This window comes from Falco biarmicus, chromosome 20, assembly GCF_023638135.1.
Source record: "Falco biarmicus isolate bFalBia1 chromosome 20, bFalBia1.pri, whole genome shotgun sequence".
In the NCBI taxonomy this organism is placed as follows: Eukaryota; Metazoa; Chordata; class Aves; order Falconiformes; family Falconidae; genus Falco; species Falco biarmicus.
In genome coordinates, this window is record NC_079307.1 from 4,434,627 (window position 1) to 4,454,575 (window position 19,949).

At 50.0% G+C, this 19,949-nt stretch overlaps 1 protein-coding gene across 2 annotated transcripts in view; it reads right to left on the reverse strand.

Moving 5' to 3' along the window:
* The window catches only part of NECTIN1 (nectin cell adhesion molecule 1), a 106,844-nt gene that overhangs the window by 11,854 nt on the left and 75,041 nt on the right, over positions 1 to 19,949 (reverse strand). For both annotated transcript variants that reach the window (XM_056322752.1, XM_056322754.1), the window contains exons 6-8: positions 8,090 to 8,237; positions 5,988 to 6,075; positions 5,343 to 5,453 (exon numbers count right to left, since the gene is read on the reverse strand). In XM_056322752.1, coding sequence (XP_056178727.1) covers positions 5,343 to 5,453; positions 5,988 to 6,075; positions 8,090 to 8,237 — 347 coding nt within the window. The remainder of the gene's footprint in view (positions 1 to 5,342; positions 5,454 to 5,987; positions 6,076 to 8,089; positions 8,238 to 19,949) is intronic.

Sequence of the window (19,949 nt, forward strand, 5' to 3'; positions counted from 1 at the left end):
GCGTGAGTGAATGAGACGGGAGAGGGAGTGTGTGAAGGGTGGAGGGAGAGAGAAGAAAGGGAGGGGGGGAGGAAGAAAAAACAGTTAAAAAGAGGGAGGTAGGGAGGTAATGAACAATCAGTCAGGTAAAATCTCAAATCAAAGCAAAGGTCCCAATGGCACTGCTCCCCAAATCCACCCTTGAGCTGAGCGACTCAGCCCAGGCGGGCAGCACTCCCAGCAGCTGCCCCAACTGCCCCTTTTACTGGGGCTGCTCCCAGCAGCATCCCGCTGCACTGATCTCCCCATCAACCCCTCGGGGATCAGCATTTTCCTTAGCCGGGGGTTGTTCGGTGAATTCAAACCTTATCGGATACCTGAGCTGGAATTCGGGGTTCATTGCAGCACACTGGAGGCAAATGCAGGGTTGGGGGCGTGAGTGAAAATCATGGGGAAGGCTTGAATTTTGGGTGTTGGGAAGGAGAAATCTGGAGGGAGAGGTTTCAAAGCCATAGCTCCAAGGGCAGGTTTGCAGCAGACGCATTACCGTAGGGAAACGACACTGCTTAGCCAATGCTGTTGTTTTGCCCTAGCGCGGGGGCTGTTAGAGTTCTTAAGTGCTACGTTTTAACACGAGGCTTGACTGCACCAGTATGCTACTCCAGATTAACTGTGCAGCATGATTTTCTCATTGTAATAATGTCTAATAGACGCTAAAAGCATCCTCCTTTGGCATGAAAGTATTTATGGGTATTCCCTTACTAAGCAGGCTTATCAGCAAGAACTGCATGAATGGAATATTATCCAATTTGCCGGATCGTTCCTATCCAGACATCTTTCACGTTTTGCACATAGTAATGGTCAGAGATCCCTGGAAGGCAGGATGGCCTGGAAACCTCACTGCTCAGTGGGGAAAATGAGTCACCAGGAGGAGCCCTGGTGTCAGTAGCCAAGGTGTGAGGGGGTCCTCTGGCTACCTGCCCTGTGCAGCTTCATTAATACTCACTTTTGGGTCTGGTTTCTGTGCCAGCATCAGCCAAGCATCTGCTAAGCCTCTCTGAGAGGAGAGAGTTGTCTCTTCCAAATGAAAGAGCTTTCCAATTTCCCTATCCCCTTTCCAAAATGGCTGCACCACATGGCAATTATGCAAAAGGTGTTTAATTTGAAAATGTTTTTCTTCTCTTTGTTTGGAAGAAGTGTCCTCAGCCACGCACCAGCTGTGGCAGAGCCGTTTTCAGAAGCCGTTTTATAGCCCTGTAATGAGCTGGTTTAATGCCCGTTGCTGGAAGGGGTTATTCAGTGAGTGATTCTCTCGGTGCTGTGCCCTGGCGGGGGTCGGCTCCCCGGTGGTGCCTCTCGGCCACAGGGATGAGGGGGAAGGGGAACAGGGGCTCCCCGCGGTGCTCAGCGGAGCTGGAGGAGGCTTGGGGTGCCCTCTGTCCTGCCCAGGGGGAGGTGACCAGATGGCAGTGGCAAGCTGTTGTGTGAAAGCTCTGTGTCCCGCGGCCTCTCTGCTTCGTGTCTGGACCCAGGCTAAGCGTCTATGGACACTGAAGAAAACTAGTAATGCCAACTCCATCTCCATTAGTCTCAAACCTAAACCTATGCTCCACAGAACTCTCCCCTTGAACTTTACATCTCGGTACTTCCTCTAGTCCCGGAGAAAGACAAAGTCTTTACTGCCTCATTTCTATCCTACTTTGCCTCACTCCTCTCCCAGATCGTGCTTCCTTCGCCCTGGAGGTGTTTTATCCACGGGATTCCCCTGCTTTCTGCCACTCTTGGGCTTGCAACTGCTCCCTGCTGCTTGTTTGGAGCAAAATTTATTACAATATCAATAATGTGACTTGTATACAAGGTCTAGTACTGCCACATGCAAGCGCTCTGTGTAAATCATCAGCATCGGCACCCTGGTAATTGCCCTGTAAACTCAAAGGAATTATTTTGCTGTCTGCAGCAATGGAACTTTCCTTTCTATCTGTGCAAATGGGTATCGCTGACACGTACACTAATCATACTTGTGCTCCTACAGGCACTTGTACCTCCACCTCTCTTGCTCATGTGCTCTCTCACACACAACACACAGCATCTACATGACACATAGGCACTGCCATATGCACAGAGCACACCTCTGCTTTTACTCACACACGTTACTCTGCACGTTGACATGCATAGGTACCAGCACTCTGACATGCATAGTCTTTGCAGGTGCTGTCTGAAACACACTCACCTTTCCACCCCATTCACGCCTGCTTAGATATCCTCACATAAACCAAAGCTTTTACCCAAGAGCTGAGACACCAATGCCACGGGCAACCCCACCACCCCTGTGCCCACTTCTGTACCTTTAGTCGTCAACTGCAGCCTCCTTGCCTACTTCTGTGCAGTTAGCTTCATGTTATCTTTCCCACAGTTTGCAACACATAAACATACATATTCATTTGTAACCTCTGACACAGTTCCCTTCTGCAGGTATCTTGTCCCAGCAGATGCTCCAGCCTCTCCCTTCCACCTGGTCCCCTGCCAGCACGCATCTGTACCTGTCCACACACGCGTGCCTGCGGACCCTCTCCGTGGATCCCTGCTCCACCTGCCTCTCTGATTTTCTCCTGGCACCTCTCCCATTTCCCCCTCCCTCGCTCTTTGCCATCTCTAATCACTTTCTGACTCCCATTCTAGTGCTGTGAAATTGTCAACCCCAGGCAGTGGCTTTCATGCTGCCTTGTGATGAAGCTGGTTTATCCCAAATTACGAGGCTTTGCACAATTCATTTAAAGCTGAATGCACCCGCCCCATTTTCCTGCAGAATCCATTCCCTTCAACTCTCATCTTCTTCACTACCTTCCCAACTCAAATCTACAGATGAAATACAAGCAGAACAAGAATATCCTGCCTGCCTTTTGTGTCTTCCCCTCTAAAGGATCCCAGAATCCCATATACAACAGAGCAGCTGCCTACATTTGCGTCTGAACACAGTTAGGAACGGGGTTATATCAAAGGGAGGTTGGCAGAGAGTCAGTGAAGCTGAAGGGAATGTGCTTCCCTCCTCATCCTCCAGCTGGCCCATCTCTCAGGCGAAGCACCGCGCAGGCCTAGCTGGCCTTGCTCACTCCCTTAGCACACCGCCGGAGTGTCTCACTGGGCCTGAGCTGAGCGAGCTGGTTTTGGTAACCACCACTATCGCTGCGGCTGCTCCCTGGAGGGCTCCATGTGAGCGCTGTCCCAGCCAGACACTCCTCAGCGTCCCCTCCGCAGGGAAGTGCATGTGTGTGACATGGTGATGCCCGTGAGTGGTCCTGTAGGGGGGAAGGAGAGAGCTGGATCCTTTGCAAAGCGTGGCTGGGCAATGTGATGCACACCTGGCCCTGGCCATGGCAGCACATGCTGCCTGTGTTTTCTGGGAAAAATCCAGCAAAACCAGCATTCCTTGGCAGCAAAGTGACACCTTCCTTCCCCTTGCCAGTCACAAACTTGAATAGCCTGCTGCCTGCCCAAAGGATACACTGATTTAGCAAGAAACGGGAGCAAGCCTCATCTCATTCCTGGGGCAAAAAGCCAAAGCATGATGTGTGCGCGCGATGGGGGAGCCTGATATCATTTACAGGGACGGTCAGCCAAGCTGACCAGAGGACAGGTCCAATTCACAGCTGTGCTAGACTTGTGCCAAGAGCAAGCAGAGCTGTGGCAGCAGTGGCTGAGTCACCCAGACATGGCATCCCTACTGCAAAGGCAGTTTCTTCATGGGCCAAATGAAATGAGGGCTCCACAGTCCATCACCTCTTGGCTAAAATCATGGGTAAGGAGTAGCGAGTGCCAAGCATGGGACATGGAAATGTATCATCTCAGACCAGGATTGAGAGCAGCAAACTCTGTTCCCATGGTTACAAAGCAGCTACCCATCAGGCCCCATCTCACATCACTAACTCTGCCACTTAATTAACTGACTGCTCGTTATTTCCCAAAATGAGCTCTTCCGTCCTCCTGCTTGCCTGAAATTTGGCTCTCAGATGCTCTCCAAAGAGCAGCCCATCTCGCTCTAGCACCCTCTCTTTCATTTAAAACTCAGTTACCACTCAGCAAGGATTAGAAAGAGCTGGAGACAAGCCCCAGGACTGAGGAAGGGCTCCAGAGGGAAGTATTTCTTTAGGGACATCAGCCACGTCCAGCCAGGATGAAGCAAATAGGATCACATCAACACAGCTTGGCACAGAACTGTGTCTTTTTATTTCCAGCGCCCTCAGCATCTGTCTCACTGCAGACTTCTGCTAGCTAAAGGTCACTGGGCCCTGTCCTTCTGTTATCTGCACAGGAATATGCATTAAAGGGTCATACCAGGATGAACTGGAGGGAGGGTTATAATTAGTTAATGTTCATAAAATATTATTCTAGTATGGCCTGGTATTTGTACTGTTTTCTCAAATAAATGGGCTCACGTTGCTGAGATCACCACTCATTGAGGAAGAGTTTGAGAGAGACCTGCAGCGTTTACGTGGGGAACCTGCATCTCCCATGGAGGGTGGGGGGAGCAGCCCCATGCCACAGGGTGAGGGAGGGAAAGGATATTGTCCCAGGCCTGGGAGGAGGAAGGGGTTTTGTTTTCTTGTCAAGGGAGGAATCTAATCCTACCTGTTTTCTGTTTCCTATCCCTTTGCATCTAACATTTCCTCCTTCACCCTCAGTCCTTGAAAACCAGCCTTTCCTGCATGGCTGCTAACATCTCCCCAGGACCCTTAATCTTGCTGCTGCTGCTGCCTCACATTAGCATCTCCCTATCTGAAGCCGAACAAATCCACACAAAAAAAGGGGGTTTAAAGAACTTGTTGTCAATTGAGAGTCAAAGACTGGCACGCTCTGCCCTGCAGATAATTGCTTTCTGAAGCTCTCACTGCAGCGCATGCTGCTCTTGGAGAGCTGCTTCATTCAGCTGCAAACTCTAACGGGGTCAGTTGCAGGAGATGAAGAGTAACCGGAGTGGGACAGATAGGCTTAGCTTTCATATCTAGGTAAAGATGAGACTACCACAGGCTGTGATAGTCCTCTGATACAGACTTGGAATAGGCAGGGCATTTTACTGAGGAATGACCCATACAGTCACACCTATAGGTCCTATGGAAACCAAGGGTAAAGGGGCAAGTGCTGAAACAGGGTCAGTGGTATTTCAGAGGTGGGCTGAGGTCAGTGTGGAGGTTCCCTTCCTCTGGGAGAGGATGCTCCTGGGCTGTGAAGGCTGCTTGTTCACCTCTGCGCATTGGGGGGGTCTTTTGTTTTTTAGGGCGAGAGACCCTGTGTGAAAGGCAGTGGGGGGGGGGGGGCGGGGGGGAGAACAAGGCCAGGCAGCAGTATCAGCACCCTGATCTCCTTACCAGTTTGTCAGTGTAGGGAGAGGGCTCGGTGGCTGCCATGTCGTAGTATGGAGGCTGCAGAGGGAGTTTCTGTATTTCCTCCTCGTGTTTCATGTTGTCTAAGTGAACAACCTGTAACAGAGGAGAGAGAAGAGGGATGAGAAGAGCAAGTACTATCCTTCTGTCACAGCCTGGGGCAACATCTGCTTCAGGTGACACCACCACAAGGTATCACGATGAAAGAATTATTTAAGTTGGAAAAGACCTTTAAGATCATCTCACCTTCCCCCTTGCTCCTACCATATTATTTGCCTTCTGTCCTCTTTCTTGTGTTCTCACACCCCTCTACCACTCACGACATTCAAAATGGTGGAGATGCTCCAAAGTCCTCCTAAACCCTCATACCTGAGAGCCCATCGAACAGCATCTCATTTAGAATTCAAGCCCCACAAAAGGGAGTAAACAGGATCCAAGTATAGCTTTTGATTAGTGCCAATCTTTGGGAATTGTGGGTAGACAAGTCCTTACTTTCTGCCCTCACACTTAGGCCATGGTCTTCTTTGCTTTTACAAACCCAGTTTTCCAAAGTTTAGGCACTGCTGGCACTGCTTGAAATCAGTTTTCCCGGCTGGGGAAGGAACTCGCAGCTGGGCTGGGCAGGCGTACCTGGATGTCTTCTGCAGTCAGGTGGCTTTTCATCTCCTGTTTCCTCTTTGGTGGAGGGGCAGGTTTGTGGGATGGAGGCAAGTCAATTCTGCAGATAAAGAAGTGGCTGCTGGTTAGAGAGCAAGAGAACGGGGTCTGCTTGCTTTGATGTGCTGTAACAAGCCGGATCTGCCATGTACCAAGGATTTGTGTTAGTCACCAAACTGCCAATATAATTATATAGATTATCCTCAGTAATGCCCCACCCATGCCCTTTTTCTCACCCCAATTAGAATTGTTAATAGAAATATACTCCCTCCTAGCATTCTGTTCCTAATTCCAAGCAAATCCCCATGTCGGATTGCAGATCCCGGGGGTGCAGCTGGGATACCTGTCTCCTGGCAGTGTTTTGGAATGGCTTCAAATCATCCCGTGGGAGCTGGCTTATTTTATGGCTGTAGGGTACCAGGAAGTGTCTGGCAGCAGTCACTGCAAATCAACAAGGTAACATCGCCCTCGATCCGGGAGCTTATCTGGAATGGTATCCCCTGCCACAGGCTTCTCAGTAGGACTTTGAATCTTCCTCAGAGCCACGCTCTGCCACGCAGGACACTGATCCCTGAACCCTGTCAGGGGATCAGCTTTTGCCCCAGAGCATACGGGTTGGCAGCCATTATAATCCCAGCCTAGAGACTGTCTCTGTGCATTCTGTTCATATGCACAGATGTGTCTAATCCTTTTACAAAACTTATTAGAACTCTGATGCACTAATTAGCTGGCTCCCCCTCCCTTCCTTTTGTACAAACTTCACCAGATCTTCTGATAGCAACGGGTGACTTTCCTTGGCAACCCAACGGATTCCAGCGTGGGATCAGAGTGTACGGGTGAGGGTAAAACGGGTCCCCGAGGCTCTGCAAAACACTGACTTTCTGGCTCAGAAGAAAAGAAATGCCATTAACTTTCAGAGGCTTTGGAGCAGACTCCACAATAGAGGCAGCACCTCTGCAGACTAGGGCACCGTTGTGTTTCTATTCTCAGCTAAAGTGGCTCTTCCCTCTGCCTGGTGGAGGGTCATTGTGGGAAGTGGATTGTCTGAACACATCTCTATCATCGGGCTGATGCTGTTGATGCAATTTCACCTTGTGGTGCTATTGTTTTGTTTGTGTGCCTTTCTGTCTCTCCTCCCGCTTTCCCCGTTCTCTTCCCCTCCCTCTGCTGTTATCCTTTGATGCCCTCTCTCAAATGGGATTAAATGGAGCACAAAATGGGGCCAAGATGTAACAACAATAAGGTGGGGGGCTGTGGAAGATAAAAGCAACTTCTGGCCTTTGGGCTTTCCGTGCCTCCCCTGTGAGGTGGGAGGGAAAGGAGGGAGGGGGTGCTCTTGTGGAAAGGCAGTGACAAGACGGAGCTTTTCAGGAAGAGGCCAGGGTAAACACTTCTGAAGAGGGCTCTGTTCATGCTGCATGGGCTGAACGCCACACCACCGAATTCCCTGCCTGGGATCTGTGCTGCACAGCACAGGGCACAGCAAAGCAAGTACCTGCCAAAGAGGGGCCCCTGGGGCGTCCCCTGCCCCTACTGCTACTATTGCCAGAGTTTGTGTCTTCAGGCTGGCACCATATGTATAAAACAGGAAAGCTGAGTGGATGTGAATCCATTCTGGACTCTTTGGAATACATTCAGAGGTGCTCAGGGTCTATCAGGAACCCCTCTCTGACGATGGAACGTGATTCAGCCTAATTCAGGAGCCTGAAGCCATTTCTCTGGAGAAGGAAGGATAGGATCCTCTCCTACCACTGGAGGTGAGAGTGGCGCTGAGCACCATGTCCAAGGATATGCTACAGCAAAAGCAGCACCGAGTGAACATCATTGTGCTTCAGTTTCCACTTAAGGTTTGCGATAAGAATTTAAAAATAGGACACGGCAGGATGGAAAGTGCTAGGGGGCCCCAAGGAAGGGAAGAGACTCAGAAGAGCCAGAGGGTGGCAGGCAGGAAGAAATGGCAGGAGAAACGATTTGGTGCCAAGATTTTCTTGTGCACAGGTGCTCTCTGTCTGCTGCCCCATCCGATAGCACCTGCGCCACCAGTGCTGGACTCCTGTGAGCTTGGGGCTACTTACAGGTCATTGTCCGTTTCAGTGCGGTTCTTTTGTTGCCGCCTGTAGACAATAATTACGGTGACAGCCACGCCGATGATGAGAGCTGCTGCGATGACTCCTCCCACGATCCCAATAATGCCTCCTGGAGCACCCTGAGGCAGTGGCTTATCTGCAACACACAGGGAAGCACAGGAGAGAAGGTTAGAGCATCAGACAACACAACTGGGAAGGCACAAAGACCAGCAGAGCCAGGGACTCCAGCAGAAAAGACACCGATGTGCTCTGAAACCATCTCAGGTAGCTGTGTGCAGGCAGCTTCACGGAGGGAGACAAGTCACACTGAAACGCAGTAGTCAGAGCTCAAGGGGAACAGAAATCTGTGGCTACAATTGCAGCCCACTGTGTCTCCAAGAGCTAACCACTTCCTTACTCTATTCTGCAATTTCTCCTTGAATCAGGTGGTTATTCCTGAATCTGTTTTTCTGCTTTTGTTCTGTCCTCGAAGGAAGAAGGGTTTAGAGAGTAAAGGGGTTTCCAAGCAGCCACCCCATGTGGTGTGGAGGGACTCGTGTGGATCTGCCACTTGATATTTAACTATCTTGAAAGCCTTCTGCAGGGCTTTGTCACAGTGTCTTCACTGAATTCCTGGTGCTGTTGAAATGAAGGAGAGCTTTGCTGTTCATGTAGACCTTAGAAGAGCTAAGGACCAATGCTCAATTTATCGAGGTGGAGCAGAGGTATATGCACCCCTAAACTTTAACAAAAAGCTGTCCTGAGCATAGGATTTAGGAGCAAGGGGGAGATACATCGCATCTTGCATTTCGTCTTCTGCTTGCCCCATGGCTGGAGAGCTCTGTGACCTGGGCCAGCTCCTTGGTGACTAACATGGACCTCATTCAAAGGAAACCTATCCCATGGGCCTGACGGGAAAGCGCTTTGAAATGTACGATAAAAGGATTTAATTTGCTCTACCTTCCAACCTAATTAAACTTGAAAACTAGCTAATTGGTACTTTGTACTTACAGCTCCGGCAATGATGAAAGAAAGAGATAATTGGAATGGAGGAAGAAGGAGGAGGAGGAGAAGGAAAAGAAATTCAGGGGAGGGGAGTGAGACAGGAATGAGGGAACAAGGTGCTTTGCAGAACTTGTCTGTTACACCTATTTTTTTACTTTTCTTAATGCACTGGCTGGCTACTCTTACGAGACTACATACTGGACTATGTGGACCTTATTCCGTAAGAGTAATGGCTCTGGGTATCACGGTGGTAGCCACTATCTCCACTAAACTACATATCCCCAAGGCCTCAAAATTCTACCCACTTTACATGTGTGCACGGTTATAAAATGTCTGCACAGATTCCCAAACCACACAGGACAACTTATACAGGACTTTTTGGGGTGAAAATCTGCCACCTACTCCCACCTCACATCTATGGATTCAGCGCTTGCTTCCCTCGAAGGCTGGGCTCCCTGAAATCCCACCTACCGGGTGCAATTGCAGAACTGACTGCGCTGAATCGTTGCCAACAGCCTATTCCCAGACCTCACCTCACAGCCAGCCTTCTTCACCTTTCTGATTTGCTGCTGTCATCCCGGAGTGAACTGAGGTGTATAAACATTTCCCAGGGAAATCCACTCCCTGGTCAATACTGACAAATTGCACAGCAGAGAACTGGCTTGTTTACCGTATCAGTACAAAACGCTTGAACTCCCAGCACCGTGCTGAGACATTGCTACCAAGGAAGAATTTGCCCTGGGAATTGTCCTGGTACTGATCCCCCATCCCCTTCCATGCAAACCTGGCTTTCCCTTGCCTCGCAAGGACACCCCGCAGCCTCTGCTGGTCAGCATCCCATATCCCACCTTCCTGTTCATTAATTAAGAGCTCAGAGTTGTGGGTCTTTGAGTGACAGGATGCCATAATCATCGGAATGTGAGGCTCTGCTCCCACTGTCCTCAGCAGTGGCAGTCACTTTTCTTTCTCTTCCCTTCTCCATAAGCCACATTATCTTGTAAATAATATTTCTGCCTTGAGACAGCTCACTTACAGCCATGCTCAGGCAGACAGCTGACATGCTGCAATCCAAACCCCTGGACAGCATTTGAGATTGTGGCAGGGATGGTGACTGTAAAGAATTTTCCAGTCACTTTGGCTGGGGCATTTCCATGATGAATTGGCCCCTAATGGCTCTCTGGATGGCAGGTAGTGAGCAGAGAACATCAGCCTCCTGCTACTGCTGTAAATCAGTAGGTGTGTATATGTGTGTGGTGGAAGGAGAAAGAGGGAAATAAATAAATAAAGCTACAATGAATCTCCAGGAACTTGAACAGGGCTGTGTAATAGCAGAAAGGGGTGAGGAAAATTTAAAGAGGGGAAAATGCAGCCATCAGTTTGCAGAAGAGAGAAAGGTAAATACAGGGCACTGGGTAAAGACAGTAAGGGGATGAGGAGAGGGGAAGAACAAAGGAGCACAAGGAGAAACGCAAATATTCCGGGGTGTCTATCAGAGTGTGTCCTTCTTGCCAAGCTCTCAGGACTATGGTATGAGCATCCCACTGGTGGTACCCATCCAGCTGCCTAAGAGGGGGCTGTGTGGCGGTGCAGTGCTTCCACAGAACGGCAAGTACCAAACAAGGACACAATCGTATGACAACAAGCCTGCCCCTACGTGCAGGTCTCTCCTGAGGACAGGCTGAGCCATCCTGCAAAAGTGTTGGTCACGTCTTTGCAGGAGTCCAGCTAGGAAGCTGTGAAAGGTGACAGGGATAACTGCCAACAATAAGAGGAAACTCCAGGAGACAAGGAAGATAAATTAGAGGTGAAGGTCCTGAGAGAGCAAGAAAGTGCAGAGAACAGAAGAAAAAGGGAAGAGGTAGAGAGACACCTTCCTTTCTGCTGGCTCTTCCCTCTTTCTTTTTTCTATTTTTTTATTTTCCTTTTTAAAATCTTTCATTTGCATCTCCAGCTGTTTATTTCCTCAATCTCTGCTTCCTGGGGAAGAGCTGTGGCTATTCTGATTTGGAAGGCTCATCTGCAACCCAGCTGATTTCCTTCCCTCCTCTGTCTGCATTGCCTCTTTAACAGGCAAAGCCAGAGGCACCATGAGGATTTTTCTGGAGGGCAGGGTGGCTGCAAGAAGGGGTGTTGTAAGTCAAACAGGAGGACACTGGGAAAGACTCACGAGAAGATTATAAGAACTGGCAGATGTGGATTCAGTTACATTGACAGGGCTTTTGGGCAGCCCTGGGAAGATGTTTGCAAGGCTTGTGAATCAGGATCAGAATAAATTGCCAGGACAGCTCAGGGGCCTCCAGACTGGAGTGGGAAAAGGCTTTGCCAATTAAGAATGCAAAAGCCCTTGCTCTGTGTCATGCTCGAATAATTTAAAACTCTCAAAAAAGTTTTGTGTGAAGCAGTTGGCAGTGAGGCAGGTACCAGAGAACCCAAAGGGGCTGAACGAACAGCTCAGCCTTATCTGGATGTCTAAGGGCTGCTGGGAACTCCTTGTTCCTGCTGGAAACTGAATTAATTCACAGTATTACAATTAAGGAGAAAAGAAGGACACCCCATCCCCCGTCTCTTTCAGAGAATTTCTTTCATTACTTTGTTCTCCCACAGCTCTTCTGGAGATGCGAGCAGACACAAGAAAGGAAGAGAAAGTGGTTATCTATCTGTAAAGCATCCTCCCCAGTCACCTGGCGGTGTGTGTGTCTGGGTTTCCAAAAGTAACCGGTAACAGATGAGGATCTTTCTACCAACCAGATCAATTAAACCATTTTGTGCGTTGCTGATACTGTAATTCACCAGTCCCAAGACTCCGTTAAATCTCGTCCAGCAGTCCAACGCTGTCAGTTGCTCACATCTCCCAAACAAGTGAAGAATGTCCACGAGACAAGAATGCCCATCCCAGAGAGATGCATCAGGCACAATCGCAGCGCACAACTGACACATAGTTTCATAGCACTGACTATGAAAAAACCCTTGTCCAAACAGCCGCAGGGCTGACGAGTCTGTCTGTATGGACAGAGCCGTGGCTCAGATTTACTGCAAACAGCCGTGGTGGTGGTTCAAAGCACAGAGACAAACGGACGGGGCTGTCCACACGCGCCGTGCCCACGGGGTGAAATAGCACAGCTGCAGAGCGCAATAGTAAATAATAATAGAGGAACAATGAAAGCTTTGGAGAACCAGCTTGCAGGAAAGCAAGAGAGATGTTCCCAAAGGGAACTTGAAGTGAGGCAAAGATGGATAAACTGGAGAGCTTCCAGAGAAGGGTATGCCAGAGCAGAAGTGACTCACTTGCTATTGGTATGGAACAGAGTGATGTGGAGGATTTTGCAAAAAGAAAGGAAAGAAGAGACGGCGTCTGTCACACTTTTGGAAGTAAGGTCTCTTCCCTTAAGGCTACTTGTGTGGCTGGGACATTTGCATCATGAAGCAGTCTGGACATTCTTGGGATCAAGACCTAAAAGCGAGATACGTTACATCCCCACCAAGGGTCTGTGCCTGTCTGGGATTGACTTTTTATGCAAAGCTGGGATCAGCCAGGTAATTGTGCGCTTGCTGCACTGTGTGCACAGTGACAACCAGCCTGAGCTGGTGGGGAGGAGCAGATCTATGAAATAGAGTCCTGGACAAACGGCACAGACAGCTGTGGGGTGGGACAGAGGTGCTGGCAGGCAGGAAGGTTTCATTTGGATGAAAGGGCTGGGTCTCACCCCGGTTCTGTCTTTCTATCCTGTCTGCTGTGTATTCAGCTGCCCCAGGGAGAGCCCCATCTAATCGCTGGTGCACTAACTTGCATCCCCCAGGTAAATCTGGAACCCGAGTCAGTCTCTGGGCCCCGTTTACTGCAGCTCTGAGTGAAGCTGGTTTGCTCAGACAGAAGTGCACACTCTTCTCCTGTCCTTGCCTCCTCCTCACTTCAACCTGATCCCTCCATGCTCTGCAGAAAACCAGCATAACCACACACAACACCTCTGATAAGCCATTTGCTCAAAGATCTGCCTGCATCTGTAACCAGTAGGGTTCCCTTTCCATTTATCACCTCCCCACACAAATCCCCACCTATTTCACAGCAGGCTAGCTAAGGCACTCAGCAATGTGCTGCCTTGCTCACAGACACGTTGCAAATCAGTGGGAAGGAGTCGGGATTCTTCTCCTTTCTTTATGCTGGCGGCTTTGAAGCCTTCTAGCTGCCAGCCTTGCTAGAGTTAATGTTATGTTTGTGCTGTTGCACCACTGTTTGCAGGCTGATACAGGCTGCCTGTCCAAAGCAGCCTGTCCTGGCACAGAGCCAGCTCGAGGTAAGCCTGTCTGTGACCTGGACTGTCACCCTGAGCCAGTGGAAGTAGTTAGCACTCGCTGGACTCTTCCTGCCTGCTGAACCTTTGAGCCAGACAATGAGATCAGATGATGCATATTTATAATACACCCCACCTGACACATTCCAGAGAGCCTGAGACATGGCAAGTTCACAGAGCTAAATTAAACTGAGTTGAAAAGCTTGGCAGAACAAACACATCTCCAGTTTGGTTTTAAAGACAAGAGCAGGATTGGCTAATTTGAGACACGCTCCAATAGCACACACGCCCCCAGGCACAAGCGGGTTCAGAGCCTCATGAGCCTTGTGTTTACAAAGAGTTAATGAAATGCTGTTCCCAGGAGAGCCGGAGACTGGAGCTGGTAGAGCTGATGGGCCAAAGGGTAGGATAAACAGCAGGGCTTGCAACTCACTGGAGATTTTAGAGATCTTCAGTCTGAGGGAGGAGAGGTGGGGTAGGTTTCTCTGGGGGCAGTTCCCTCACTGTGTATATTAAGTGAATCTCTTGCAGGGACAGCTAAGCATCCAGAAGATAAAAGGGATTAAGAAGGGAAAGACACTGCTTGGAAAGCTGAGCCAGTGGCACTGGACATTAGCATGTGAGGTCGAAGTGCCACCCTGCCTCCTCAGCAGCAGCATTGCCTTCATCCATCAGAGCCGGCTCCAAATCTTCGTGCCCCTTCCTTTTGTCCTGGCCTGAAGTGAGAGGAGAAGGGGAGCGCAGCATCTCATTCTCCTACCACCTAAGCTGTGCTCAGGCCTTGCTCCAGCTCAGATCCTTGCCTGACTGCAGGTGGAGGTGACCAGGTTGCAAGAAACATTTGCAAAAGCACTTCAGGGTGAGCAGAATCCATCCCTGTGCAAACACAAATCAACGTTTGCCGGTCAGTTTGCAGCCTGCAGCACCACTTGACCCCTGCAGTGTCCAGAACCAGCTCTATCAGCCAGTGCTGTTCCTCTGGTGACATGTAGCGAGAGAAATAGTGGGAGTTAGACATCAGCATGGGCAAGAGGAGCAATTTGGTTAGCAAAGGTGGCTGACAGGGTTTTCTGAGCAGGAGGAGTGTCTGAGCTCTACTTGGTGACAAAAGCATAGCAAAAGCAGAGCTGATCCAGTCACCCTCCCCATCCCTGCCTCCCAGACACTCCTCCAGCTACAGAAAGGGCTCAGGACCCCACTTACTGCAAGAGAAGGTGCTTCTGGTTTTGTGCCACCCCACAAGCTGGAGATGCAGCCAGCCAAACAAAGGTTAAACACCAAAGTGAAGGCAGAGCTGCTCTTCTGCCTCCATGCCCTGATATAAGTCAGAAGGAATTTTAAAGCCGTCACAGCCTCTCCCCAGGGGTGTTTGTTGATGTAACTCATTTACACAATTAGCCACCACACATGGGAGTGCCAAGCCATGGCTGCAGTCCCACCGCTGCACAGGGCTTCAGCCTCTTTCCCCTGGAAATCCCCCCTGCCCAGGGATGCTCGCCTCCCACAGCGGCTGCTCCGCTGGCTGCTCTGCCTCCCCGTGCATGGCCCAAGCAAACGGGGGCTGGGGGGGTCTCGGTTATATGGTATGTTTTAAGCGGGGCCAAAACCCAGTGTCGCCAAGGGTGGTTAGGTAAACAAATGCTCCTGACCACTCTCTGTGTTGTCCTTCCTCTCCCTCCCACAAGTGGCAATCCCTCACAAGGGCCAAGCCCCTCTAGGAGTGACCTGATACAGCCCCTCTCTAATTCCTCTCTGCTGCAGACCAGATGACCGGGTAGCCCCTGGGCCCTGAGTGCATTTGGAGCATGGGGATCCCACTGTCTGGGTACTAATCACAGCATCCCTTTAAGATCTCTGCCCACTTTGCTTTCATCTCTAATTTCTGCTAGCCCAACCAGCACTTAAAGACTTCGCAAACCACCTGCCTGTCTGATGAGGTTTTGGGAGAGCTTGGCAGTGTGATGCAGATCCAGCCCTTGCTGGGGTGCCTGCTTTGAAGAGCATGCCCACTACAAGGGGACACATGGATATGCTTGATATTAGTGGAGATTTCACACACATTCCAGCAAAGGCAATTGCTTTGCCATTCCCCGAGGGTGGAGGCATCTCCGCTCTCTCCAGTAATGACCAGCTTTCTCCCTTTCCTCTCCTGCAGAGGAAGCAACAGAGTCATCCTTGGTTAAGTAGCATCTGGTTAAGTAGCTGCTGGCTGCAAAAGCATGTCTGGAATGCGGCTTTAACTCCTGGTGACCTTGCCTTGCGATGCTTCCCAGTGGCCACTAACAGGGATGGGGTTTGGATAGCAGCAACAGGAGCAGTGTGTTAACCCCATGGGATCCAGCAGGACTGACTTCTGCAGAGTAGCTGTTGTAGTGGGAGGTCCCCTGCAGATACCTCTTACTGGGCTGGTTTTTCTTCCACTCCTGGAGCAAAATGTAGCAGTTGTTAAACAGCACCTGGAAATGTGGTTTGAGAGCTTAGGAAGGAGCTTAGCAAAGTCGTTACTGTGCAACAGCGAGAGCCAGTTGTTAAGAGGGTGCAACAGCAAGCAGTTATTTGCAGTGGTGCCCACCCACAGAAACTGAGCCCCTCTGTATGTGCACACGCATGCTACTTCACTGCGCTTTCCACCCAGCCAAGGAATATCTGCATTAACCCCGGATTCTGGGATGTCCCTGTCTCTCTGTGCCACTTGGTGGCTCTAGCAAAGAGGGGCCAGAAGTGACCTTGTTGCCTTAACCCATCAATCCAAATCCAGCACAAACCTCACGCTGCCTTTCCTCCACCCCGCTTGGCCAGCTCCACTGACCCCTCTGCCTTTCCAGAGTCTGGGGCCTCACAGCTCAGTGCAGCAGTATGGAGAGTACCCCAGCCTGTTTTGGGGGAGAAGATGGGCCCTGGAGAAGATCGGAAATGTTATCTGACGTTTCCTCTGCCTCCCAGCCCTTAATTTTAGTTCTGCTTCATTTCCTTGCAGCTCAGCAGAGTAATGAACAATCAAATCCCTTTAGTAATTTATTTCTTGTGCTGTACGGTTTCGAGGAGGTGATGACACTTGAAATTGCCTCTCCTGGAGGGATGAAGGGGCCAGATCCTGAACCCCATTACACCAGAGTGTGTCTTTCTTGATCTTAGCAGCCTGCTATAGCTGCCCAGAGCACAGCGTGGTCCCAAATCCATGTTTAGCCAGAGATACAGCCCTGCTCCCTTGATGAGTCCATTAAGGTCATGCTATTACAAGCAGCCACCAGATGAATTCTGTCAAATAGAAGGTACAGGGACTGCAGCTCAGACTCTTATCATTTGCGTTAATAGAGTTAATTTGCTCAACAGTCCTCAGCAGCACTCCTGGGAGGTCTCGATCTGCTTGGCCACATGCCCTGGGCCATATTTGTCTCCTGTTGTCTCTGGGGTGCTTAACAGCACGGGGCAGCTGTATCTTGGATGTCCCCAAAGGATGAGATCAGCTCTCTGTTAGCATCTATGCAGAGAGACGGCTGGGAGTTAGGTGCAGACACAGGGTATGTGCGGCAGGGCGAGGAGGAACTGCTCCGCTTCTGTCATCTGGCCAAAAGTGCACGAAGAGTTGCGCAAATGGGCAGGTGGACAGGGCTACAGTTCCCCCATCTCCCCTGCTAGCTGCAGCAGCAAGTAGGGCTAGAGGCTGCTGTGTCTCTTCACCCCCCCCCTTCCCTTCTCTCCTCTCCCACAGCTTCCCAAATCCCCCTGAGACCTGCTGCAGTCCCGACAAAAGAATGACTCTTCAGCTCCTGGAGCAGGGAGCTGCCAGCCATTCTGGAGTGATGTGCCAGAACGGACCTATTGGATGCTGATGTGGCTCTGACCTGGACCCTAGTGCCAGCGCCTCCCCTCCTGCTCCTCACACACATCTTCCTGGCAGTGCAGAGGGTGAGAGCTGCTTCTGCCAAGCCAGGACAGTGGCTGTGCCTGCACTGACTGCCCAGGGCAGCTGCAGCACCTCCTGGCTGCCCCCATCCAGTCGTGCTCCAGCAGAGGGACAGCGATGCAGGAGGCAACTCAGACCATGTTCCTGACCCTCTTCCTGATTGCTCCATCCTGTTAATGGCAATTAAAGACTCCCAACATACCTTCCCTCCTAACTTATTAAAAGCCTTCCAAGCTCTGCAGGATATCCTCTGCCTTAGCGTGTAACCGATCTTTAGCCATGTAACCTTATTCAGCTGGGTGTTTGTTAGCATGCACATGGGGAGCTTCCTTCATTTCCAGTACAGGTCAAATGGAAAAGCTGGGTATGAAGGAGCAGTTGTGAAGGACAGGTGATTGATACAAGAGCTAGGGTTACCCTGGGGAATACGACAGGAATAACCAAAATCTCTGCAATGCTCTACAGGCACTTTACCAGATGGATGTGGCCAAGAGGATGATTCAGAAAAGGCAAAAGATTGGAATAACTATTCATGACCTGTCTCTGGAGACCAACAGACATTTGTTTGTGGTTTCTGAGATGACAAAACAATATCTGCGTGTTTGAGGAGAACAAGCTGAGGAGCTTGCTGGACATCATCTCCTTGGATACTTCACTTATTATAAGCAAACAGGCTGAAAGACTTAGCTGAGGAGATCCCTAACTCACTGCTCTTAGTTTTTATTAGTTGTTAAAATAATTAAATTCTAGAAGGTTAAATTCTAGCAGACTGGAAGAGGACTGAGAATTACTTGAATACTATAGGGTGATATGCTGGCACCAAAGAAAAGCCTAACACAGGTTCCAGTTAATAAAGAATTAAAAGGCAGGAATACAGTCGATGCCAGTCTACATGGTTCATGGGAAATAGGTCTTGTCAGTCAAACACAATGCCATCTTTTGCCTACTAAACCAGTCATCTCATCAAAGTAAGTGTAGAGATGGAATAGAAAGTAGATTAAGGATTGCTAACTGACAGGTCTTAGAAGGAGCTGTCAAGAAGGAATCACTGTCCGTGGGCACATTTCTACAGAGTCCGCAAGGAGGGGTGGTGGGCCAGATGCTGCTCAGTCCTTTCACAGGGCTTGTGGGAGCAACGAGCACCTCAGCGCCTTAGCAATGCCTGGATGAGAGAGGGGTCGGCGGATTTGTAAAGAAGCCCGTTAATAGACACAGGACATTGTAATTCAGCCATTGCAACACTCCGCATCCCTGCTGCAGCACCTGTATTTTTAAAAGGAAGAGGACCCAGAAGGGAGGAACAGAGAAGAAGCCTGAGTATAGCTTTTTGGTAAGTCTATTGAAACTGGACTTTAAATGATGTTCCCTAACACCTCCCTGGTGAGAAAGAAACTGGTGCCAACCTGCAGCAGGGGAACAAGCAAGGTCTGGGAATTGAACGCAAGAGTCCCAGAGGCTGCCAGAGCTGATCAGTCACAAGGTCATGCTGGAACCCAGGGACAAGCCTTCCCCCCCTCTACATCTCTGTACCCTCTCCGACACAGGGAGGGTTAGGGGCCTTGAGGAAAGAGCATTCTAAGGGGGGGAAAGGGGTCTCAGAGCCCCTGTGGAGGGTGCAGAGCTGCCTGCTCATGCTCCTCAGTCCCCTCCACGCATCCTCCTCTTCAGCTCCCCCTGTTCTGTTGCTCAGGTAACACTTTCAAGGCAGGTCCTCCAAGCAAATTTTTAGGTCAGTTATAATTGGGAAACCTTGCATGGAGCTATAAAACATCAGTTAATATGCTGGAACTATCTAGTTAAATGCCAATTATAAAACCCCATAAGCTCCTCAACTCAAATATATTAATAACATAATTAAACATTTATTGCTTATGCAAATTAAAAGTTAAGTTAATCGGACATCAACGAAACCCCAGGAAGTGACCATTTAAGTGACTAATTTCTATTTAATTATGTTTCCTTCCTATTATAAAGTCCCCATGCCATTAGTTCTGAACTGCTCTGCAGTGTTTACTCGAGCCATTCAGACTCGGCATTCCCGCTCCGGTATCCATTGATAATACCAGACAGCTGCAGCAGTCGTATCAACAGCCGTGGCCCTCGCACAGCTGGCAGCAGCTGGATGGGGTGCCCCTCCTACTTGTTGCTCCTTCTCCTACCTCCTCCTTGGCTAGGCTACCAGAATGGGCACGGCCAGAATTAAGTCTCCTCCAGATTCTGCAGATCCAGGCGGGATGGCGGAATGGGTATGCGCCAGAGCCGTGGAAAGGCACCTGCTGGGGATGGTGACAGCGAGTGTGGTTTGTGTGTGTCCCATCAGCAGAAGTGTGCTCCAATGAGCAAGATAAGGATATAGATCTCTGGATTTAGATCTCCTGAGTCCAGCTCTGAGCCTTCTCCCTGGTCCTCCGCACACCTTTGCTGAAGTCATTTCACTTCTCTGTATCAGCCCTGCTTGGGGAAGGGCACCCTTCTGCACAGCGGGGAAATTACGGACCTTGGGGGATGAGTGTGTCATGATGGGATCAGCTCCTTGGGCAGACAAAACTCTGTGCCAGCAGAAAGCTACTGTAAAAGCAGCAACTGAAAGGGCTGGGAGATACAGTAGGACAATGAGATGAGGCCAGGAGATGGGAAATGAAGTGTTTTTTCCCTCGTGGGATGGAGA